Source organism: Epinephelus moara, chromosome 11 (assembly GCF_006386435.1).
Source record: "Epinephelus moara isolate mb chromosome 11, YSFRI_EMoa_1.0, whole genome shotgun sequence".
Taxonomy (NCBI): domain Eukaryota; kingdom Metazoa; phylum Chordata; class Actinopteri; order Perciformes; family Serranidae; genus Epinephelus; species Epinephelus moara.
This window is the reverse complement of record NC_065516.1, coordinates 34,418,619-34,444,992: the sequence shown is the minus strand read 5'-3', so window position 1 is coordinate 34,444,992 and position 26,374 is coordinate 34,418,619. Positions and strand designations below refer to the sequence as shown.

The 26,374-nt window shown below is 42.5% G+C and overlaps 1 protein-coding gene across 1 annotated transcript in view; it reads right to left on the bottom strand.

Annotated features, from left to right (window-relative positions):
* stk17a (serine/threonine kinase 17a) overlaps positions 1-26,374 on the bottom strand; it is a 45,520-nt gene that overhangs the window by 13,226 nt on the left and 5,920 nt on the right. Inside the window, exon 2 of the mRNA XM_050056083.1 lies at positions 10,687-10,899. Coding sequence (XP_049912040.1) covers positions 10,687-10,899 — 213 coding nt within the window. The remainder of the gene's footprint in view (positions 1-10,686; positions 10,900-26,374) is intronic.

Sequence of the window (26,374 nt, the reverse complement as noted above, 5' to 3'; positions counted from 1 at the left end):
AGCAGCAGAGCAGCGGTGAAACCTCAAGAAATAAACAATGCAGAATGGCAGAGATATATATATGTCTTCTTTTCCTCAGATTTATAAAGCTGTGCATACGCCTGATTCTCTGTTATAAATCTCCACCCACAGTTTGCCATGAATTGATGTAAAAACGCCATGTTGGCTGTGTCGCATCAGTGAGCAGCTGGAATTACACATGGCTGTGGTGATTCGTAGTGTTCGTATCGCTAATTCACTCTGCCAAACATCATCACGTTCATCATGTTCACTGGTTTGATTCAGGTCTAATACCGAAAGCTCAACAATAAAGCGAGGTGAAGCTCAGCCTGAAGTTAGTCTGACCGGGACAGGGCTGGTCTGCAGAGACTAATTTGAACCTGCTTTATTAAACAGAATAGCCTGGAAACTTCAGTAAGCGTAGTTAAACACCAGGTTCAAGCAGTCCTCACACACACACACACACACACAGGCACACACACACACTCTAACTACATAGGCTTTGCTGTGTGTAGATGCAGTGTGTGAACAGAGGCTGTGCTAAAAACCAGAGCGCCCAGTAAGAGGAAAACTATGATTATAATTAGGTCAGCTGAGGGAGTGTGTGCACAAAGATATTAGCTTCTAATTTGTGTCACCATTGCACACACACTTACACACACACACACTCATGGCTGCTGCCTGCACGTGCATTAAACTGTTGGAATGAATGTTAATACCTCAGAGGATCAGACAGAAACGAAGCTGGTCTGACAAACAGAAAACAAAGAAACATTTCCTAAAGTACCCGCTCTGCTCTCGAAGGTCCGAGACACATGAGCTTTACTTAACGACTGCAAATATATGAGCTGTGCGAGAATCTTTTAGGATGTGTTTTCAGATGGATTAGTTTAACGTCTGGTAGGACTAAACAATCTAACTGAAGAGGAGAGGGTCACGCTCCAAAAAACATTAGTCACCAATTCAGTATCTGACCAAATGTCTCCCCTTCTGTTCCTGAGATATGACGCTGAGTAATGGTCAGAGAAGTGTTTTATGCAGAACATTATGATGTCACAGTGAAGCTGACCTTTGACCTTTCGGATATAAAATGTCATCGCTTCATTATTTTATCCTTTAAGTAGGGCTGTCAAGTGATTAAAGAAAATGCATCTAATTAATGACCTGCTCCATACATCAACTTTTACTGTGAAAGTATTAAATTCAAATGAATTTTGGCAGATGTGTCGTAAAGATGCTGGATTTTGGACACACCACTGTCGCCCCCGTCCTCTATAATCAAACTGACCTGAAGTCCATTTTGCATGGGAGTTAGTCGGTCACAGGTAGACTTACTCAGCTTGCGTTTGAACGCCTGGTCGAGTGTGGCTTGACGATGCATCAGAGGTTGTGCTAGCTCAGACCTCTGTGTTCACTGCTAAATGCTTTGCATCGAGATGATATTTCAGGCCTGAAGTAGAATTCCTTACTGCAGAAACTGCCAACAAAGCCACTGTGGCCTTCAATTATGCACTGGGTCACAGGTAGTGACGGCCAAATGAAGCCTCATGAAGCATTTTCTTTATTTTCTGAGCCCACTAGATGGCGCTTTTTGTTCAACAAAAGGTTGAAAGCACACTGAATTGCCATTCTTTGAGCCTCTCTCTTTAAACCATGAGCGCCATCTAGTGGGCTCAGAAAACAAAGGAAATGCTTCATGAGGCTTCGTTTGGCCATCACTAGTCAAAGGGCACCTTGGAACACAATTAATCAAAATGAATATTTTTAACAGGAAATTTTTCTGTGATTAATTAAATGAAATTAATTAATTCACACTGACTGTGACCTTCAACCAGAAAATTCTAATCAGTTTATTCGTCAGTCTGAGTGGACATTCACGTCCTTAATGTGTTCTTGAGACATCGTGTTCACGAGAATGAGGCAGATGCAAGGTCACACTGACCTTTGACCACCAAAATCTGATCAGTTCATCATTGAATCGAAGTAAACGTTTGTGCCAAATTTGAAGAAATTGCCTCGTGGTGTTCTTGAGATATTGTGTTTACAAGAATGACACAGACAAGGTCACAGTGACCTTGACCTTTCACCTATGACCACCAAAATCTAATTAGCTCATCCTCAATTCCAAGTGGACATTTGTGCCAAATTTGAAGAGATTCTCTTGAGGCGTTCTTGAGATATCATGTTCACAAGCATGGGACAGACATACATAGGGACGCATGTATGGAAGGACAAGCCGAAAACATAATGCTGAAGGCCACGGCTACCGCAAGCATAGAGGGACAAGAATTAATATGTGGCGATTGTGGCGATACGTCATATTGCAGTGGGCTGCCACAAATAAGCAAATATGTGGAAGACAAACAAAAGGAAACGGAGCACGTTCAGTTCCAACAGGCCGCCTGGAATAATCAACTTTCTGAATTAATCAATAATGAAACGTCTTTAACTAAAGATTTGGAATGAAGATCCCAGTGACCAAGGAGCCTCACTAAATGGGTTATCCGCACACACACACACACACACACAGATATGATCTGAAACAAAAGCAGACGGTCTGCTGCTGTGTGTTGCCCTGAAGCCTGACCGTGGCTTTGAAGCCCAGTGAGAGGTCAGCTCCATGCCGGACATGTGATTAGCGAGTTGCTAATGTAATTAATGAAATCAGTGTCGGTGCCGTGCTGTGGGAATGGATCACTTCAGCTTTGATCAGCCACCCATTACGCTCAACCTCACATGGCTTGTTGAAAAATAAAAACATGAACGTCAGCTGACCTAAATACTCGCTTCATATCTGACCTCCTTCAGTCAGACCACAAACGCAAACACACACTGTAAACATCGAGGGAACAGGGAGGGTCTGTACTCATCTGAAAGGACAGGGCAAATATAAAGCACTGGATAGTCCTTTACGGAGGACGAGGGGAGAAATGGGATTTATCAGTCTCGACTGTTTGACCACAATTAAAGTAGAAATGAAGCACCACCAGAGATGGATGAGCGGCGAAGAGGAAACCATGTCCACAAAGGAGAGCAGAGACAAAGAGACAAATGTGCGTGACAGAGAGAGGGGGAATGATAAAGTCACAGTGAGGTCAAGTGAATGCTTCGGGGCGGCCATTCATTTTGCACTCATAGTGTATTCATGTCTTTCCCACATGCTAATGGCTCCATTTACTGCAGAAAAATAGCAACCTACAGTCTGGTAATGAAGCTCCATTCGTTTAAATACCTGAAACCTGACATCACCATCAGTTACAATTAGGGCTGAATTAACCTGCGATTGGGCCAATGGGCAAAAATAAGCTGTGGGCCCCCCATTGAGCCCACTAGATGGCGCTCATGGTTTAAAGAGAGAGGCTCAAAGAATGACAATTCAGTGTGCTTTCAACCTTTTGATGAACAAAAAGCGCCATCTAGTGGGCTCAGAAAATAAAGAAAATGCTTCATGAGGCTTCATTTGGCCATCACTACTTCTCGCACTCAATAGTCGCCATCTTGGCTACGTAGCAAAGGGGAGGGACCACTTTTCAAACTGGAAATGGCAGCCGCACTAAGCACCACTATACTGTTGTCAGGTATAAGCCAGCAGTATGTTTATTGGGTTAATTTAGCAGTCTGTAATGATTTGGTACCGCAAATGCTAATGCTAGTTTGCTAACTAGCTAATTTGCAGTCATCATTTCCGGTGAGTGCACAATGGCCGTGTTTGGTTTGAGACACCACTACCCTGTCGAAATTTGCGCACTACGCCAATGAGTACATAGTGCACATAGTGTACTACATGGAAGTGTACTAATGGAAGTATGTGATTTGAGACACACCATGAGTCATTGTTTTGCAAGTTACATATAAGTCTCTTGTCTTTGCGCTCACCGTCCAAGTCAAGACAGGCAAGTCCTGAGTGCTAACCATTGAGTTTTGAGTCCTAAACAAGTCACAATGCACTCTTCAACAGATGTAATGCCAAAATGAAATTTACAAAAATCATAAATGTTTTTAAAAGCTAATGCTAGCTAAGCATCAGCTCTTTAACTATGTTAATGTTGGCCTTGAATTATTGTTCTCTGTATCGCTTCAAATGTCAAATCAGTCATGATGGGATAAAGATATAAAGATTTTTTTTGAATAAAGTATATATATATATATATATATATATAGATTTGTATATATATATACACAAGTATTTTCGTAATTATTTTATATCTTGCCGTAAGACAAATATAACTGGTAATTAATTTAATATATCAGAATAGGTCTAGGAGAATTAATTATTGTATGACTTTATACTGATGAGGAGCTACATCGTTGACTATTATTAAATTATGGAGGAGGGGTGGGAATAAATAAGTACTCTATATTTCCTCCTGCTCTTTTTATATGATTTGTAAATCAAATCATTATATGTTGTTTACAGTTTTCATGCTTCCTTTAGTAACCTGTTTTTTAATGTCTGTCAACTACTACATGATTATTTTTTGTTTTTTTGCTACTTACATGTGTAAAATAAACTGCTACTAACTAATTAACTAATGAAATGAAGTTGGACATTGCTGCGTCGTTGACTGTACTTTTCAACCTGCACGTTTTGCATACTGCAGTTCAGTTTTTGTTGACCACTACATAGTTTTTGTACGTGAATGTACATAAAAGTTATCTTTGGTTTAATTTTTTCTTTGACAGGTGTTGAGTAACATAACGTTCTTTAGGAGGCAGTTTGTTTAGATGCTGTCCAATTGGTTTAAACAAAGTGGATCTGGGGAGTGTCGACTTGCTGGAAACGAATAATACTAATATTAGTTGATGCAGGAAATGAAGGGAAATAAATTGACTCATGGCGCACTTTATGATAACATACAGTCCAAGTCAAGTCACGAGCCATTGGTGTTATAGTCCAAGTCAGGTAACATCTTTTTTGATCCTGTTAAAACTCTTGCTGCTGCATTTTGGACTAGTTGAAGACGGGATAAACAGGACTGAGTAATACAAAAATATAACAGATTGCACTGGTCGAGGCGGGAGGATATGAAGGCATGGATGACTCTGCTGATCAGAAAGAGAATTGATCTGAGTTTTGTGTGCAACTGCATGAAACTTAATTTTACTACATGACTGATTTGTCTATCAAACTTCAATTCAGAATCAAATCGCACTCTGATATTTTTAACATGGGATTTCAACAGAGGGGGCCAATGGCCAAAGGGTTTGTAGCCATCCAGGATTTGATGTAATAAAGACAGTTGTTGAGGTCAGTTAGTTTGCTGGTGATGTTTGGCTCTAAGGGGAGGTAGATCTGTGTGTCATCGGCATAACAGTGAAAACATATATTATGTTTCTGAATAATGTGGCCTAGCGGAAGTGAATAAATGGAGAAGACGATTGGACCAAGTATGGAGCCTTGGGGTACACCACAGGAGATGGGAGCTGAGGTAGAAAATGAGTTACTGATTGAGACAAAGAAGGATCTGTTGGATTAATATGAGGAGAACCAGTTTAAAGCAGAACCAGATACCCCCACTCATTCCTAGACCAGGACCAACCGTATCCTTTATGTGAGTCTATGGGAAACTTCAATAATAGAATCCATACAGATACAAACCAGTTTGTGGGTGTGTCGGGTCAGCCCTCTGTTTTTTCCGCTCTATGACTGCTGCTCTTTCTGGGCGAGCGGCCGTGCTTTGGCTGGTCACGTGCGCTCGTGCGGCTCAACTGACATAATGAACTCCCAGCTGGAGCTCAGCCAGGAACGAGGCCATGGAGCTCTGTATCGCTCTCATTCATTCTCTCTGGATGCCTTCGTCTTTCTGTTTAACTGCTCTGTCCATCACCCTCTTATTTACACTATCCCCTCATCTCTCTCTGTCTTTCTTTCTCTGCCTTCCATCCTGAAAAAAACGCTCAGGCCCCTTTGCCTGTTTTCCCCACCGATCCCTCACCCCCTCCCATCACGGCATGAATAGTTTTCTATGTCAAGCTGACCCTCATTCGTAGAATATCTGCACCCTCCTCCCTCCATCCACTCCTCCATCTATTCCTCAATCCTCCGTCATCACCATTTGCCCCACTGCCCGAAATATCCGTCAGCTGTCGGCCAAATAAAAGATGGGGAGAAAAAAAAAGGACAAGGGTATGTTGTAAACATCCCTTCAAAGAAAGAAAGAAACCATTCTGCTCCATTTCCCTCCCGTATAAAATACAGCACAGAGGAAAGATGAAAATAAAAAAAGAGAAGGATGTGTGGTCAGACGGGCTGAATGGTGCTGACACATGTGCTGGCAGTCACACAGGGATCACGTCCAGCTGACACTCAGCCCGTCATTCATATGATTCATATTTTAATACCACAGACTTGAACTGATTTTCTCTCCTTTGGTTGTTTATTAGTTAAATCAATATAAGAATTTACAGATTAACGGAGCTGATAGTGGTGGGAGTTTTTTATTTAAACACTAAACATCTTCTCCATCACAAACAAAAGACATGGCTCTGTTTGATGACTGTATACGAGGCTATATATTTATTTGAGGAATTTTACCTCCATTTTGTTTTTTACATTACCATGTCAACTTTTTTCAGTATATTTGTGTCAACGTCTGATCCAAATTAAATTCCTTTTATATCTTGAAGTTCAGCTGTTACTGACATACACCGCTCAGCCAAAACATTTAAACCACTGACAGGTGAAGTAAACAACACAACATCATCTTGTTACAGTGCAATGTTCTGCTGGGAAACTTTGGGTTTTAACATTCATGTGGATGCTCCTTGACACGCTCCACCCACCTAAACACCAGTGCAGACCAGGCACCCCCTCTCATGGCAATGGCACTCCCCAGTAGTAGTGGCCCCCCAGCAGGACAATGCCCCATGCCACACCACAAAAACTGCTCAGGAATGGTCCGAGGAACTTGACAAAGACCCCAAGGTGTCGACCTGGCCTCAAAATTCCCCAGATCCCAATCTGATCAAACATCTGTGGGACATGCTGGTACCCCACCTCACAACCCACAGGACTCAAAAGATCTGAAGCTAACGCCCTGATGCCAGACACCAAGGGACAAACTCCAGAGGTCCTGTGTTCATGCCTTCACAGGTCAGAGCCAAGTCCGGTCCAAGGAGGACCCATCGTGGATCAGGGGGTACTTCTGGGGTATCAGCACGTCTCTCAAATGTTAGATCTGGAGTATTTGGAGGCCAGGTCTGTCATGTTCCTCAGGTCATGACTGAGCAGTTTTTGTGGTGTGGAATGGTGCATTGTCCTGCTGGGGGGCCACTGCTACTGGGGAGTGCCGCTGCCATAATGGGGGATGCCTGGTCCCCATTGGTGTTCAGTTGGGTGGAGCGTGTCAGGTGGTATCCACCAAATAATTGTTGGCATTTTTGTAAAAGACGGATATGTTGCAGTTGTATGTTTATGTATCACATCAACATTTCTAAGGGGACACAGTACAGGAGTTGACTTTGTCATTTAGAGGTGGACAGGATGCCGGTTGGTGTGATACCTAGACGAGATTCCCGCCAATCTGCAGCAACAAAACTGGTTGTTTTTTAGCAACCTGTCACTGTGTTTCCACCATGAGGGTGCCATGAAAAGTGGTTGACTTTGACTGAGACATACAGTGGAATGAATAGTTTGGTTGTGTTTGCAGGTTTTTATTTGTAATAAGTGCCATAACTAAATTAAAGTTAGCTGAATAATTTAGTATAAAGACGAAACTTTTTATTCAAAAGAACAGTGGAAGCTCTCTGAGGTCCCTCTCACCATTTAAAGGCATGAAATGGTTTAGTCCGCTCCTGCGCTAGGATGTGTCTCCAGACACAGTTACACACTGTCATGTCTTCCCCCAAAAAAGAAAACTGGGGATCCAAAAAAGAAAAGAAAGAAAGGAATGTAAGAGAAGGCATACTGACTTTGTTACGCTAGCTAGCACTGCTAGTTGCAAACAGGTGCATCACAACAACACAGAAAGAGGCTAAACCTCCACAAAGTCTGTCCTGCTCCTTAGTACGAGAGTCGGCGGGTCCTTTTGCATCTATCCTCCTGAGAATCTGTGTCCTCATATTAAGACATCACAATTTGAGTTTACTTCGTGATGGCCAAATGAAGTCTCATGAAGCATTTTCTTTATTTTCTGAGCCCACTAGATGGCGCTCATGGTTTAAAGAGATACTCAAAGAATGGCAGTTAAGTGTGCTTTCAGCCTTTTGTTGAACAAAAAGCGCCATCTAGTGGGCTCAGAAAATAAAGAAAATGCTTCATGAGGCTTCATTTGGCCATCACTACCGACAAGGTGCCACCTCCTACTCTGTTTTTGGACATTCACCCATCAATTTGGGGTTCAGTATCTTGCCCAAGGGTGCTTTGGCATGCGGACTGGACCCAGTCTACCTCCTGAGCCACAGCCGCTCCTAATGGCTGAGCCTTTTGAGGACGGAGGATGCTGCACGCTAACTGCTCACTGTATCCGGAGTTGAGTCGATACTGGACTCCTTTAATGATGCCATCTTTTTTTGCTATTCTAGTTAATGAATGAAAATATACCTGATAAGTGAAGTCTACTGGAGATGTGTAACTCGGCTGTTAGTTAATAACATGTAACCAGCGCTGTCCTGAGTTATGAGACAAACACGCAGTATGTCGTCTGCTACACCTGCATAATTAGACTGAGATATTCCTCACATCACTTATGCCTATTCCTAATTAACTGTTTCAAATTTTAAGCGAATTAATAATGGATTTACAACACCGGCCAGCTGTAGTGTCTTTCTGTGCTGGTATGGTTTAGTGTGTGTGTGTGTGTGTGTGTGTGTGTGTGTGTGAGTGAGACTGTGTGTGTCCGTGACAAGGACCACTATCCTCATTTAGGGCAGCAGTTAATTCTGGGATTATCCTTTTTATGAACAATGGCTGGGATTGGGATTATGGGCCGAGGTGGGGGAGGACTGGGACGACTGGAGCATCTAAAGGGGCATTTATTGGATCTCCTTAACAGGACAGATTGCATTGTGTGGCATGTGCTGCTGACAGCACCTAATCCTGTAAAACACCACAATCCGCCCAGCCCTGGCAGCCTCTGCGCTCTATTCATGTCCCACTCCGTACAAACACAGAGGGACATCAGAGAGGCGGACTGTGGTAGTAAAACAAGCAGGCAGCAAGGGAAGTAAGAGTCTCCTTCATTTTCAGTTTTATGTGGCTGTAGGAGAATTTGCCCCGCCCCTCGCACTCAGAGAGCTCTCCTCTGAATTGAAAAGCAAAAATGCATCATGTCTTAATCTTATTGCAGATTAGAAACAGAGTTGGGGAGATAAAAACTGTGCAAGTTAACGTTGATGCAGCCTTAATGAACAAGAAATAAACCGTCTGAATTTCTCCAACACCAATAGAACCGTTAACATCGGAGCTTATCCAACTAGAGCCTGTTTAATACCAGGTTTGGTGCCCATCCCTACCTCCACCTCTAACATGTTGTATTGCTCAGTACAGTCAAGTGAATGTCTGAGCAGTAAAACGCTCCACTGTCAGTGTGTGTGTGTGTAGAGGTCATAAATGACACACGACAGCTGATCCAGAATGTGTCAATACCATCTAATCTACTGGTTTGCCCTCGACTGTTTGAACACAGACTGTCATGTGTGTGTGTGTGTGTGTGTGTGTGTGTGTGTGTGCTTTGGGGGGGTTGAGGGGGATGCAGGCAAAATCCAATATGGCATGTGGAGAGAGAGACGAGGACAGAAAGAGAGAAAGACAGGAAATGAGAGAGACCGTCTTGGTTGGCCTCGCGTGTCATGAAGTGATTCATTCACTCACTCACACACACACACACACACACACACACGCACACACACTCAATCACTCTCTCTCTCACACACATACACACACACACTATGGGAACCAGGTCAAGCATGGCCTAGGCATGACCAGTGAGATGAGATCATCGACAACTGGTGCGGCGACTGTACTCAACACCATACAGTATCACATGCGTGTGTGTGTGTGTGTGTGTGTGTGTGTGTGTGTGTGTGACTCCCACATTCTGGGTCAAACTGAGCGGTGCTCCAGTTGGTCATTATTCAGTGTCACTGATGGGTTTAACACATCAAACTGCTGTTGGTCTGTCTGTCCCCTTCACCTCGCAGCCATAAGCCCGGGACACTGGAAACCCAATCCATCCATATCCAACAACACAATCTGTATGTGTGTGTGTGTGTGTGTGTGTGTGTGTGTGTGTGTGTACAAAAGGACAGAGGCGAGGCACATTGTTGGAATAGCTAGTGTTTGCTGGAGCATTAAAGTTTGGCCTGAAGCTCCGCGGGACTAAAAAAGCTCCGGCTTTATTGCCTGCTCCTCTCTCACACTTACTGCTGTGAGAACATCACACTGTTTACTTCCTGTGGGTTTTCTATGTTTAGTCACGAGCAAACCAAACCTCAGTGTAGTCACCAGTCACACTCTGACACCAACGTTTGTGGCACATATCCTGATGATCACCTCTGGACACTTAAAATAGAGAATTTAAGTGTCTCGGCGACAAAACAGAAAACTCCAAACCAATACCAAAAAACAAACAAACATTTTGAATGTCTGAGCAGTTTAAAGAACATTTTAAGTTTCCAAATATTCAACAGATGTTCATATTTCTACGTTGTGAGTGTCTTGTTGTCCTGCACAGGTCAGATACTCACAACTCCAGGACCAGCACCATCTCAGAAGCCATCTCGTACACCTGGTGGAGGTTGATGACGCGGGGGCTGGATGTGGCGAGCTCCAGCACTGCGATCTCATGGATGATCTCCATCCGGCAGTCTTGGCCTTTCCGTCTCTTCCTCATGAACTTTGCAGCGTACTCGTTGCCTGTGCGTTTCTCCACACACTTTCTGACCACAGCGAACTTGCCCCTGGAAGAGAAGGAGACCATCAGTGCTGTATACACAACGGCCCTGTTTAGTTAACGTATTACGAATTTAGTTACGAATTTACAGCTTCATCTGGACTCAAATGGTAATATGGAAAGTGAAAAAGATATTAGGTAATACAGAAATCATCCATCAAGACAAATCGTGAGTCAGTGGTAAGTTTCCTTTAACTAGTGGTTCATACACTAACTTATCAATCCCACTCAATAACTGTTCACTATTGAGCACTTACTATGTGGTGTCTGTTATATAGGAAGTGGTGACTGAGTGAATGAGGAAGTGATTCTGAACGCAGTGTCAGATGGTGTGTCTCAAATCACATACTTCCCTCAGTACACTTCCATGTAGTATACTGTGTGCACTATGTACTCATTGGCGTAGTGCGCAAATGTCGACAGGGTAGTGTTGTGTCAAACCAAACACGGCCGTTGTGCACTCACCGGAAATGACGACCGCAAATTAGCTAGTTAGCAAACTAGCATTAGCATTTGTGCTATCGTTCGCAGTACCAAATCATTACAGACTGCTACATGAACCCAATAAACATACTGCTGGCTTATACCCGACAACAGTATAGTGGTGCTTAGTGCAAAAAAACGTGAATTTGTACAATGCAGCGACGTTCACGGTCACACAGTCCTCGGCCACCATTTCCATTTTGAAAAGTGGTCCCTCCCCTTCTGCTATGTAGCCAAGATGGCGACCATTGAGGGCCAGAAGTGTCCATACACTCAACTTCTTGACCGTTTTGAGTGCACCATCCGGGTACTCATAGTGCACTGCATTTTTCCATACTTCTCAGTGTGAACGCACTTATGCACTCAAAATAAGTGTAAGTACAGAAGTATGTGATTTGAGACACAGCAAGAGTCTACAGCCATGCAAATGGATCGGTGAGATTACACGTTGATGCTTTAAGCTGAACGCTAATTTTACCATGCTAACAATGACAATGATGAATAGTAGAAACCTCTCAACTTTTGACATGGCGGCTGGGGACAACAAGGAGCCTGAGCTGGCTACAGTGAACACCGTCGTGTTATATAGATGGAAGTTATACACATTTTTTTTGCACTAAGCACCAAAACTATTGTTGAAAAAGAAGCTGTCAGCAATGTGTGATGGGTCTGTAATGATTTGCAAGCGCTAACGTTAGCTTGCTAGCTAACATTCCCTCGCTAGCTAACTTGTTCCTGACTACAGCGACACATATTAATTAGCGCTCAAGTTGAGGCGCAAGTTGTGGGCTGAGATAACGGTCAAATGTTGGTGATGTAAGAAGTACACAGTGTACTACACTGAAGGGTACCAATGGAAGTATGCGATTTGAGACACACTGTCCGTCTTTGTAGCGTGTGGTTGCTGCTAGCATCACTGTGTCCATTTTGAGTTTTGCCAAGTGATAATGCAGTTCGTCATGCAGACTTCAGAAGTGTGGGCTAAATTAAATGGTACTGATTAAATTAACTGGATATCGTTTTAAAAACAAGGGTTGATTGGTGATTTTTGATTTATTTTAATGTCAAATGTAAAAACATCCATAAGGTTGCTCTGCTGCTAAGTGTTGCCTCTGGTACAATGATCATTTCAATCATTTTGAAACAGATTGTTAGTGATGGCCAAATGAAGCCTCATGAAGCATTTTCTTTATTCTATGAGCCCACTAGATGGTGCTTTTTGTTCAACAAAATGTTGAAAGCACACTGAATTGCGCCATCTAGTGGGCTCAGAAAATGAAGAAAATGCTTCATGAAGCTTCATTTGGCCATCACTACAGATTGTACTCATTTTTTAGACAGCTCTTTGAGATTTTAAACTCTTGGGAGGGCCACAGAACCGCACACAAAGTAGAATTACTGCCCCACGGCTGTACCCTGCACACCAGTCAAGTTTCCCTGACAGTTTACATCCATGTCTGTGAAAACATGGCTGCTTCACACACATTATTCCCCCCGACAGCACAGAAGATCTGTACAATCAGCACAGTTTCAAGATTGGAGTCACCAATTCAGTATCTGACTAAATATTTGCCCTTCTGTTCCTGAGATATGACGAAAGTGGACGTTTGTGCCAAATTTAAAGAAATTCCCTTAAGGTTTTCTTAAAATATTGTGTTCACAAGAATGAGACGGATGCAAGGTCATAGTAACCTTGACCTTTGAACACCAAAATCTAATCAGTTCTTCCTCGAGTCCAAGTGGACATTTGCGCCAAATTTGAGGAAATCCCCTCATGGCGTTCTTAAGATATCGTCTTCACAGGGATGGGACAGACGGACGGACAACTCGAAAACATAATGCCGGCACTGAGCCATAAAAAGAAAGAAAAAAAAAAAAGAGTTATTTAGTTGTAGTCTGTAGCAAAGTTGCCAGCGAGAGGATTTTGACACTTCATACAGAAGTTGTCGAGATATTTCCGAAACAAAGTGGTGAACCAACCAACCTGTATCAGAGGACAGAGACTGACTATAGAGATTGTTAAGAAGGGCTTTGGCATCAGAAGTTCAGTTGGAAACACACAGATGGATATTTGGTGTCAATGCTGCTTATAAAAACACAAGTTAAAAACATTTTGTGGATGTCGTTGGCAGTGTTTCCCTTTCTCTTTCAACCACAACCATCTGGCCTGACCCAGTTTGATTCCAGGCTCGAAGGTGTTCTCATGTGATGACCGCAGCTCTGTGTGTGCACACATGTGCTTACTGCCCGGGGGAAAGCCTCTGAAATGCAGCTGGTGATGGAGATGGAGATGACAAGCCCACATTGTGCCTTCCCTGCGGCTACTGTTGGCAGTCAATGCTTCAATAATCAGCAGCAGCAGCAGCAGCAGCCTGGCTGAATCCTGACCGGTCCTCAGCCAAGACACACTGACACACCGAAACTGCTCTCACTTCTTCTTTTAACTGAAGCCGAGACTCTTTTTAGTGACTTGACATAGCTGTAACTGGGATACAAAGATCATAGCAAATAGAAACACTTGTCTATAAATTGATTCGTCAGAAATGGTCAGAAACACAAATGTCCCACTGTACCTTGATGTACGACAGAGAAAAGACTTTTAGTGCTGAATGATTTTCTTGGTCCTTGAGCCTCCAAAGAGAAGTTTAGTTTCAACATAGTTAGTCTTGTTAGTCTCTAACTTTATATAATTTATATATTTAATATATTTAATTTTATTATTTAATAATAAATTTTTATTATATATTATAATATTTATCTATTTATTTATTTTTATTAATCTGTTTTTCTAGCTGGCATATTCTTCTATTTTGTTACTTATTATTTATTACTGTAAGCTAGTCAGTCAACTTATATTTTACCATAATTGTAGCATCATAGCATTAGGTATATCTCAGTGTAGTTGCTCCCCACCTTAGTCGAGTGTGCTGTTTATTTTCATTACAGCATTTGTAGCCTGTGCAGTGAACAGCTGCAACCAACAAAGTGAACTGCACCAAATCCCACCGGCAGAAATAACAACACACTGACTGTCACTCTCACAGCGCATCACAGGAAGGAATATTTCCAAGGTCAATCGTGTGAAATGCAGTTTCAGGACATGTTGAAAGTTCACACCGTTCACCAGCATCGGCCTCTAACAACACTGGGAAGTGCACAGCTCTCAAATAGTTGTCAACACAAAAGTCGTCACTACAACAACTGACAGCTGCAGCAGGAAGGAGACGGAGAATTAGAGAGAGCAAGTGGGAGACAGAGAGAGTCTCCGTGTTGTGCAAATTGTTGTCTCTAATAAACAGTTCAGTCTGGAACACTTTATTTCTATTTGCATTATTATATTTGGTGGTAAGGATCTGTTCTGGGCCCTCTCTGCCTTTCCTAGGGCCTATGCAGAAACCTTAGAGGCCGTATACATGCTGCGTCTTTAACCACCTGGAAAACACAAGGTCAGACACTGGGCGCTACTCTTGTGCCTTTTCTGTGCCAGCTTTCAAGAGCGTGGCAGCAAGTTGCATCTGAGGTTGCTAAGCATCCTCAAAAAGCACTGTGTCATAGCCTATTTACCTGAAATCCTGAGTGCAGAGCCGATCTTCTTCCAGGAGCTGTTTATAAGTGTGTCGGCCTGTCGTCTGTGGGACAGATGTAAAGCTCTGACAGCTCTGCACTAACATGATCAACTTTTCTTCACATTTACCACAGACTGATATTTATGGATGAAGGGAAAGATATCTGTCATCTGTGATTGGTTGGTCCTAGTCACATGACATGGGAATCGCTCTGGCGTTTGAGTGCGCCTGCCGTGTGTCTACATTGAAAACAATGAATTTGAGGGCGCAAAAAATGCAGCATGTGTACAGCCCCTAAGGGAGAGAAAGCAGACCTCCCTGCCCTTCAACGTGCAAATAAGGAAAGCCTGAGGCAGAGAGTGCAAACCTCCCTGCCCTTCCATGCGTCTACATGGAAAGCCCAAGGCAGGGAGAGCAGCAGCAAAGACCCCCCAGGAACAGAACAGAGCAGCATCAATGACAAACAGAAATGACACTGATAAGCCAGACAGCAAAAGGAGGAGCTGGGGTGGAGGCAGGTTGCAAAGCAGCTTTCAGAGGTAGCAGCAACAGTAGGCAGGCCAGAGCAGTTTAAATAGGGCGCCCTGAATGACATTCACCAATTGGTTGCATAGAAGGAATCATGTGATCTATCAGCTGATGTAGCTGGGATGTGGGCTGAGCTTGACATCGTGTCCTGCCTGAACTAATGCTATGCTCAATTAAAATCATCAAAGTAAGTGCCATGTTGCTGTTTTCCAAACTATTGTGGCTGCAATCTGGTTGCTATGGTTATGGATTAACATTTCGTCCAACAATTAGACACACCCTCTCTGTTTGAGACAGTTAAACACGAAGTAAATCAGACTGTGGGGGCTTTGATAGTGATGGCCAAATGAAGCCTCATGAAGCATTTTCCTTATTTTCTGAGCCCACTAGATGGCGCTCATGGTTTAAAGAGAGAGGCTCAAAGAATGGCAATTCAGTATGCTTTCAACCTTTTGTTGAACAAAAAGCGCCATCTAGTGGGCTCAGAAAATAAAGAAAATGCTTCATGAGGCTTCATTTGGCCATCACTAACAATCTGTTTCAAAATGATTGAAATGATCATTGTACCAGAGGCAATACAAAGCAGCAGAGCAACCTTATGGATGCGTTTACATTTGACTTTGAGTTCCTTGTGGTCATTTTCAGACCCTTTTACATTCAGTATAATCTGGTATCTTTTCCCACATGGAGACTTTAGGTGATACAAGTAGTTAAAACTGTAGCGATGCTGCGAAAATCAGCCAAAAAACAAGTGGGAGGACGCAGATCAGACAAAGAAGAGACATCATCCGTGAAGAACAAGGGAAACTGATAACTGAAATCTACATTTCCTAAATGGCTGACGTATCAACTTCCATCAGCCTTTGGTAATTTAGCACAGTGAGATAATATTCCATGCTATGGGGACGGGAATGGCAGCAGACTGACATTGTGACTCAGCACATGCTGTGTACTTTCTGTGGATCAGCTGTCAGCAGAGACACACAGTGATTGTGAGGTTTTACTTGTCCTTTGGTTAAAGTGCCAAAGCGACACCATACAGAGGCCTAAAACAGGAACAGGAGGCGTTATTAAAATTAGTAGCTTGAACTTTAAGGAGATATCTAAAGATCTGCAGCACTTTTTCATACACCACAAACTGGATGTTGTAGGTGAACCTCAAGTTCCGCACCTACACCTAATTTTCACCAGCTCTTGATTGGTAGTGATGGCCAAATGAAGCCTCATGAAGCATTTTCTTTATTTTCTGAGCCCACTAGATGGCGCTCATGGTTCAAAGAGAAAAGCTCAAAGAATGGCAATTCAGTGTGCTTTCAACCTTTTGTTGAACAAAAAGCGTCATCTAGTGGGCTCACAGAATAAAGTAAGTGCTTCATGAGGCTTAATTTGGCCATCACTACTGATTGGCTGAACAAACCTGATTCAGCCTATCTGGTGGGATTGAGAACGATCAGATGTACAGTAGGGGGCAGCAACACGGTTCTGTCAGCGTGGCAAAGGACAAAATCCTCAAACAGCTCAATAGAAAAATGCTTTTTTTTTTCTTCATGTCCACGGTAAAGGCAAATGTTCCCGCCTCAGCCAATCAATCAAGTTCCAGTTTAGATCCATGTCTGTCCAGACCCATATGTAGCCATGACAGGAGACGATACTTCAAATATGGATGTTGCTTCAAAGAAGCTACAAATCTAAAACATGGATGTTTCACACACATCTTCAACCCAGCAGCACAAAACATCTAACCAAGGTGGACGCCCAAGATTAGTGTCATCAATTCCGCATCCAAGTAAATATTCAACTGTTTCGCTTTGTCTGTAGCTTTGTCTCCAGATTTTATGTCAAGACTAGGGATGTTCCTGGTGACTTAATGACAGACCAGTCGACGAGTCTAAAAAAGTGAAAACACTCAGAAAACAGTCACAACTTAGCCGAATTTATTGTAAAGTATTTGAAACATTGTCCCCAAAAATATTGTGTGCATTAAGAGCCCTTTGAAGCCTTTAATCACAATCTTCAACAACCATGTTGGATTTTAAATGCAGCTGAAGTACAAGACACTTTGTGCCGTGTGGTATGAATGTGAACATGACGGCAACTCAGTCAAAAGTTAACCAGTAAAATAACATCAGAGCAGTATCCACACGCAGTACAAACACAAAATGGATGAAGAGATGTGAACACAGATGAACAGAAGTAAATTTAGAATATGTCCTCAGTTTGTTTTCTGTTACTGGGGGAACACAGTGCTTAATATCTGGCAGGACTTCATTATAAATGGGCTTTTTAAATAAACCAACAAACACCTGAAGGTTTTCAGGACCATCACAAAGAAGACTGACGAACACTCTGTGCTACAGGGCCAGATAAAGCATCAGTTATAGTTAGGACCAGCTGGTCAGCACACCAAGAGCAAAAGACATATCTAAGATGAGAATCATCTCACATCTGTCTTTATTAAACCACAGCTAGGAGCAAGAACAGAAGGCGTGAGATTAAAACACAATGAGTCAGACTGTGTGGTAGATATTAAGGACTCGTATCAGGGTACAGAGCATGACAAACAGCTCTGAGCCTGAAGCACCAGACTGGGCTACTTCATCCTCAGCTGGCCTCATGTGAGAGTCATGGGGCTGATGAAGCTGGGAGCTACAGGCTCCAACAGTTACACAGGTTTTCTGATAGTCAGATCCCAGCAGAGATGGTGCCACTGGTTTCTTCATCTTCAAAATTAATTTGAACAACTGTATTACAATACATTCATTTAATTCATTTTCCATAACCACTTATCCTGTTAGGAGTCACGGGGGGCTGGAGCCTATCCCAGCTGACACTGGGTGAGAGGCAGGGTTCACCCTCGACAGGTCACAGACTATCACAGGGCTGACACATAGAGACAGACAACCATTCACACTCACATTCACACCTACGGACAATTTAGAGTCACCAATTAACCTGCATGTCTTTGGACTGTGGGAGGAAGCTGGAGCACCTGGAGGAAACCCACGCTGACACAGGGAGAACATGCAAACTCCACACAGAAGGGCTCCCCCACCCTTGGTTCGAACCAGAAACCTTCTAACTGTGAGGGTGCTATATTTGGCAAAATGTTCACTCTGAGTCAAGAATGAACTGATGAGAATTCAGTGGTCAAAGATCAATGTCACTGTGACCTTACATTTGTCTCATGCTCATGAACGCAATATCTCAAGAAGGCCTTGTGGGAGTTTCCTCAAATTTGGTACAAACATCAACTTGGACTCAAGAATAAACTGATTAGAATTTGGTGGGTAAGGTCAAGGTCATTGTGACCTTGCATCTATCGCATTCTTAAGAACACAGTATCTCAAGAACGCCTTGAGGACATTTCTTAAAATTTGGCACAAATGTCTACTTTAAGTCAAGAATGAACTGATTAGAATTTGGTGGTCAAAGGTCACTGTGACCAACAAGTAGAAAAAAATTCAAAAGGGCACACATCCTTAGTAGTAGATGCCCAGGTGCTGGCTAAGGTACAAATACCTATGTCCTGAATAGGGATGCCACTTCTCCAAAAACATTAAGTACAAACGACCCGTAACATGGAATTCATTCAAACTGATTTGAATGCAGCCCACATTCCCAAACTCCCCACGTTTAACATCTGCTAAAAGAATCAAGAGACTCACAACATCCCACTCTGAGACAATGACACTCCAGACAGCACCGACACACGTGACCTCCACCCATTCTCTCCAATCCCATTAGCTGTGTAATTACCTCTCACGTCACCTTTTACACACATATGGACACTCCAGGTATACAGCTCAGTGTGTGTGTGTGTGTGTGTGTGCACAATTTAACATGTAGATATGTATAACCGTGTGCAGCCTAAAAGCTATTGTGCACACAGCAATATGTTGACGTTAACTGACTTACGGAGCAAATATTGCTGCATTTGTGTTATCAATATGAAGTACACGGGGAGTTTCAGTGGAAAGTTTAATTTACTTTGCTTCTAGTTCACACTCACTGGAAGATATTGTACAAAATGAGGCTGATAACATGTAAGATGAAAGTGGAAATGTAAATACTTTATGCCTATTATCTTGATATAACATCACATGTGTTCATATTGATATTAACATATTAAACCGGGCTGTTAGCACCAATGACAGAGACTTTTTTAATTACTGATGTTAAACAATAAGTCCCAGAATGCTAGCATCAGTAACTCTCAAAGTAAAATCATCAAATATGGTGTCCCCCAGGGATCCATTGTAGGGCTACACCTCTTCATAACGTGTGTTAGCGATATGCCCCTTTTTATCTTGTTAGTATTGGACCTTTTTCCTGTTGACCTATTACGTCACAGACCAAACAATCCATAAACAAGTTAGCTACGGTTAGCTAGCAGCTAACTGGTACCATGGTGGACAACTTTACAGCTCTGTACATTTCATCCGTCCAAAAAGTCACAGCTCTGGATGTAGATTTCTCCATATTACCAGCTTCTTCTTCTGTTACGCATTTAATGCTATTGGACTTCCGGGTCAAAGCCCGGGGCGGAAACTGCAGAGCATGCTCAGAGTGCCTCGGCCAGTTTGGGTCTGATTGACTTTATGCATGCGACTCCCAATTGCATTATCTGGGTGTGTTAGTAGGACTTTGAGAAATTCGATTTAGTATGATTTCACTCGGACTAACATGCTTACATGTATTTTAGAAGTCCGGTTTTAGTCGGACTGACAGAATAAATTGATCTCCAATGTCACATAAACAGAGTGAATGTTGCAGACACAAATTAAGTAAATATATTCAAAGGTATTCAAAAAGTAAATATAGTCAATACTTTGGGAATGTTTTATAGAAAAGTGTCCATGTTTTTGGGGTATAAAAACTAGAAGTAAACACCACTTACAACCCAGAAACTGCCATGTCAGTCCAAACAGATGAAGAGAAGGTTTATGGTGATGTCTTAGCAACAGAGAATTCTTTAGGTTAAAAGTTGGGAACACTTTAGTTTCTCTGCAGCTTGATTAAACAAAGATGAGACTGTGTCAGACAACAGATCAAAGTCCTTGACTTCGTCTTTTTAAATTTCATGATATGAGACGTGACGTGACAGAAGTGGACAGGACCTTTCACAGAACACAGACAGGCTGATGATCATAGTGAGAAAAGAGAAGGACAAAGAGACAGAGACAGATTGCTGCAGGCGTGTATCTGATCCATGCATACAGAGGGATGCCTGTACTGTAAGATACATGCAATACAGTTGATGCATTCATAAATTAAAAATTGATTTTTCCATTAACATTTTCCTGCAAATCAATTTGTCTCCAGTGTCCCGGGACAGCATACAGAGCATGTAGTTCTGTGGTTGAGGCTCGGTTGACTCATTGTGCAGTGGCAGATTAAGTGGTCTTTTTTAAGGCTTCCTTTGTTTTGAGTTGACTTAAAGGGACAGTTCAGATTTTTTTTCAGTGGGGTTTTGTAGGGTTCTTATCCATAGACAGTATCTAACATACAGTAGATGTCAGTCAACACACTCCCAGTTTGGAGAAGCAGGCTGGAGTCCCATCTAGAAGTGAAGCAATCCACTGCTGTGGACGGTGGCAGCAACTAAACATATTTTAGCCACCTAAAAAATGAATAGCAATTTAGGTGTACACTACTCTGAGAGTATTTCCACTGCTTTACCTTAATGTCAGACAGTGATTTCCAACAGGAACATGAGGCCATTTTATCGCTCTCTTCAAAGCCAGACTCCACTGAGAAAAACTGTGTAAAATTATTGTTTTTCTCAGTGGAGTCTGGTGGATTGATAAGAGCGTAGATGGGGAACTGAAGCCGTTAAAGACTTTCCTGTCGAAATGGGCGGTCAGACAGAAAGGTAAAGCAGTGATAATATTCTAAATATAGCATGAGCTTAAATTGTTATTGATTGTTTTAGGTGGGACTTTTGTAGTGGCTAAAATACTGTCCCTTTAATGTGTTTGAGGGTGGCACCACAGCTCAAGACACAATCAAGCTCTGATTTTTATTTTTCACTTGTCATATCTTAGCATCCTCTCTCCAAGTGATCGTGGTTCAAAGACCCCTGACAGCAGAGTGTATTGGCGTGGGTGTGGCGTTGCGTCTGGGGACATCAGATAGAGGCTGTTTGGTTTGGGAGTCTGGGCCCGCTCTTTAGAAACCATACTGGGCCACCACAGCCTTTTCTAAAGCAGCGTCAGCACATTTCCAAAGCCAGCAGCCTCATTCACAGACTACACCCTGAAAAAGATGGCTTTTGTGTGTGTGTGTGTGTGTGTGTGTGTGTGTGTGTGTGTGTGTGTGTGTGTGCGCGCAGACCAAGCCAGAGGTGATGGCACAGTTACAGCTACCATAAAGAACCAGTCTAATGGACGCCGTGGCTGCAGAGAGCCTCCAGTGCTCTGTGTGCATTAATACACTCATATCTCACAGAGAGCTGCAGCAGGTTTCACCAGCTGTTGGCCTATTTATAGTGTCAGTGTTTAACTGCTGAAGGTTTATGCATCACTGATTTAAAACGTGTTGCACCACACAAACTAGTCTACACAGAGCTTAACTCTAACCGTTAATATTCAAACTGCAGTTAAATAGTTATCGTCCAGTTCATCTTGCTGGAGCGATTCATCAAGCTTAGATATCTTTAATAACTTTCAGGGTTTTTAATCTACCCTGATAAAGTGTCCTGAAGCTTTTCAGACACTATAATGACTCCTTACAAGCTCCATGACACTGAAGGTTTTTATGATGCCTCTTTGCTGAGAGTCACATGATTTGCCGTGTCCTCTGTGTCCTTTATTCAGTTACAGCTTTTAACAAAGCTGGATTTATGCTGCAGTCACTGACTGATGATTACGATGTAGTCGGTTTCATTTGATATCATACTGTAGCTAAAGGAAGCACTTCCTGATCTTCATCTTTGATGGACAATCTAAATCTACTTACAACAAAGGTAACACAGCCTTTTAAGTCTAAATTGCCTATTAACATAACTAATACATCTACATGAGCACATATTATATTAGTTTTACTCTGCAGTAGGCTGTTTATGATTATTTGGTACTTTAACTCTGCAGCGCTGGCAATGAAAGCCAACAGATGAGTCCATGTACTTTTAAATTCTACTGAGGTTCAGCTAAATGTGGAAGAAAAGGCGCCAGGCCGTAGACATATGACGCACATTTTAGCTGACAAAACATTAAAACTTTTTTCTTTAAATATTTGTATAGGCTACATGTTTTTACAACTGGAGAATGGAAGAATCTCTTTAGACGTACAACAACGATAAATAAAAAAATAAAATGTTAAAAAATGACTCATTTTTATTATTATTCATTTTTCTATACTTTTTTTGTAAAGAAACAAAAACAAAAAGAGCCACGTGAGGCTACAGGTTGCCTTCCCCTAGCCTACACTCTGCAGTTACACATCCAAAACACTAGTTGGCAGTGAGGTTTCTGTGAATTGATTCAAAACACACATTAAACACACATTAAACATGTCTTAATAGAGACAGTTTCAAACACAAGTACACAAATCAGCTTCACTATAACTCACAGCATTCACAGACAAACACTTGTCTTTATCTGGACACATTTTCCCCACAAATACAACATGCTAACGTTATTAGCACAAGCCTATGGCATTTTACATTGTATATATTAGCCTAGCGGCTAGCAGAGATTTCCTCTACTTGTGTGTAGCCAGGGACAACAGCAACATTTACCAAAGATGATGTGACAGAAGTCGGCTCCATTACAACTCACAAGGTTCACTGACAAAACAACTGTCTTATACTAAACACGTTTTCCATACAACATGCTAACGTTATTAGCGCAAGCCTATGGCATTTTACACTGTACAACTTAGCCTAGCTACTAGCAGAGATTTCCTCTGCTCATATGAAGCCAGGATAAATCCCACACAAGACTTAAAATGCTGTTTTTGTGGAGGCTTTATTGTCTTCACAATTTATTGTTTCTTATCTGTGAAATTAAATTAAATAAAAGCTTTGTTTCCACTGAGCGAAATGGTGTCAGCTTACAGAGACAGACAGGAGGTCTGAGTCGTGATGTGTAGTTACATTTCTGGACAGGTGCACATCAGGCTACAGCGTAGGCTTTGCTGTAGGTACGACATCAGTTCAGCACAGAAGTATAAATGCCACTTTAAACCACGTCAGTGAATCCTGGCTCTGTGTGGAGGCTGTTTGCAGTCTCATAGCTGGGCTCTGTGTCAGGCTGCCAGGCGGCCCTGGATGCATTTAATGAAATAAAGATTTTCACTGGCTCGGAGCCAAACACCGCCACTGGCATCAACAGATTTCCCTATGTGCACACCAGAGCTGGCTGATGCTGTGCATCCTCCTGTCATTGTATTAGTCACTGGTGTCAGAGCCACAAACACAGGCAGGACGAAGCTAACTGAGACGCAGCTCTGAAACTGTAGGTTTTAAAGTTAGGCTACATTTCTACAGTATACAAAGACTTTACAGTTAATAACCATGAAGCCGGGGGTTTCCCTGCCATTATACAACGTAGGTGCCAAAGCATTTTTGATATGGTAGATAAGCAGATGTACTCAGTATGATAACCGTCAACTTTTATATCACGGTATAGTACCTTGAAACTGGTATATCGCTGCAACCCTACAAGACATTTGCCATGTATTTTAAAACTTATCAGTATCATCTTTGCTTGAAGAGACTCTGGTGTCAGAGTCAAGGGTTGGTTTAAGGTTTACCTCCCTACAAAGCATATAAGACTGAAATAGAATCAAAATTACACAGAATGAAAATGTAGGTCTTTCACAAATTTACCCCCCCAGAAAGTAACTGTATCCTCAGCCATGACGGTGGGCTCCTGGAGTGAAATCCTGACCAGGGTGGTTCTGTGCAATCACTAAAGAGCTCTGCCTGGGACCATATGGGCTAATAAGAGAGTGGCCTTTTCTGTCACTAAGACCCATCATGGAAAAAGCTTTGGGTCTTAACCATATGGAATTCACTGACTGCTTCACCATTGTCGTAGTCACTAAAGGAGCTTGGCTGTGGGCCATCTGGGACTCCCACTGCAGAGGGGTATTGGAGGGTATTACCTTAAACTCCCCCATCCTCAGCCCACCCTCACTCCTGTTGGTGGTCAAACAGCAACCATTCTAATACACCAGTTCAACCTGTTCACAATACTGTGTTTATATATGCATGTGTATATTAATATGTACAGCAAATTACGCCAGTCAGTACAAGTCAGTGGTCTGTGATGTGTCTGCTCTCTTGAGAGGGTAGAAAAGAGGGGGGTTGGTCAGTTGTCCGTTACTGTCCTTCTTGAGCCTTTGCAGGCCGTTTCCTGCCCCAGATCAGAGTCCTCCTGTGAGACTGTGAAGGTGAGGTCACCAATATTTGCCACAACATGTCAGAAAGATGGTAGATTAGATCACCCCAATGCGTCATGCAGTGTTCCCTGATTTAAACCAGATGGCCCCTTCTCTACTTCCGGCCCCTTTGCTTGAACCAAACCCATCGTCGAATTTGGCCATTTTGTTCTCGACTACACTACAGAAAATCTTGGTCGACTGAAATTCTACCTACTCTTCAACCAATCGATTGGTCGATGGGGAAAAAATATTCTGCACATTATCTCTAGATTAACTAAATGGGCCACGGTGCACTGAGTCTGGTAGGGTTGTGTGTCCACCAAAGTGTTTTTGTTCCTCTCACAGAGCTCGACAGTAACACTTGCCCAGGGCGAGTTAACTCTGTGTTCAGGTAAGTGGAATACTTGGAACTGGAATTACCGCCCCGTGGTTGTTTGCCTCAACGCACCAGTCCAGTGTCTCTGACAGTCTCCATCCATGTCAGTGAAAACATGGATGCTTCACACACAGAAGATTTATACAATCAGCACAGTTTCAAGATTAGAGTCACCAATTCAGTATCTGACCAAATGTCTCCCCTTCTGTTCCTGAGATATGACGCTGAGTAACAGCCACAAAAGTGTTTCATACAGAACATTATGGACATAAAATGTTATAAATTCATCATTTTATCCTGTTAGACATTTGTGTGAGATATTGTCATAGTTAACATATGAATTCTTGAGTGACGGCCAACAAACATGTTTTGGGAGGTCACAGTGACTTTTGATCTTTGAACACCAAAATCCAATCAGTTCATTGTTGAGTCCAAGTGGATGTTTGTGCCAAATTTGAAGAAATTCCCTTGAGGCGTTCTTGACATACCACGTTCACAAGGATGGGGCAGCTGTATGTACGTACTCACACAGTGCAGCTATCGCCATCTAAACCTCCAGCTGAGGTGCGGGCACAAGGCCGTCTATCCACTAAGTGTTGAACAGGACTGATGATAACAATCTGACATACTAGACATCATAGAAGTATCTCTGGGGTTGACGATGTCATTTCCAACATTACATTACTAAGGATAAACATCTCTGTAAGGCTGCATACGAAACAGACTTACTGTTTTTAGCCCAGTAGCTAACGTTAGCCATCTCGCCACTCCAACAAGGGCTCTGTTGTGATCGTATCCATTCCAGAAGCTTTGTGATCCAGGCTTGAGCATCTTTCACATAGTAAAATAAATCCAACACTGGATGTCTGTGATTATTTATCCATTTTCCAAGAGTTTAGAGTTGAACAATGTTTAACTTTGGGTGAGACACTATGCTTGTCACTGTCACCTGCCGTCCAATCACAGTGGAGAAGTGACGGGACAAATACCACAAAGACCAACCGTCACATAGGACATCTACAAGTGCTGAACAACCACCACACACCTTGATGGACACACAGCCTTCTGAGAGTAACACCACCGATTGTCTGACCAATGAGAATTTGGTCGTAAACGAAGCTTGTATTTCACAGATAAGAAAC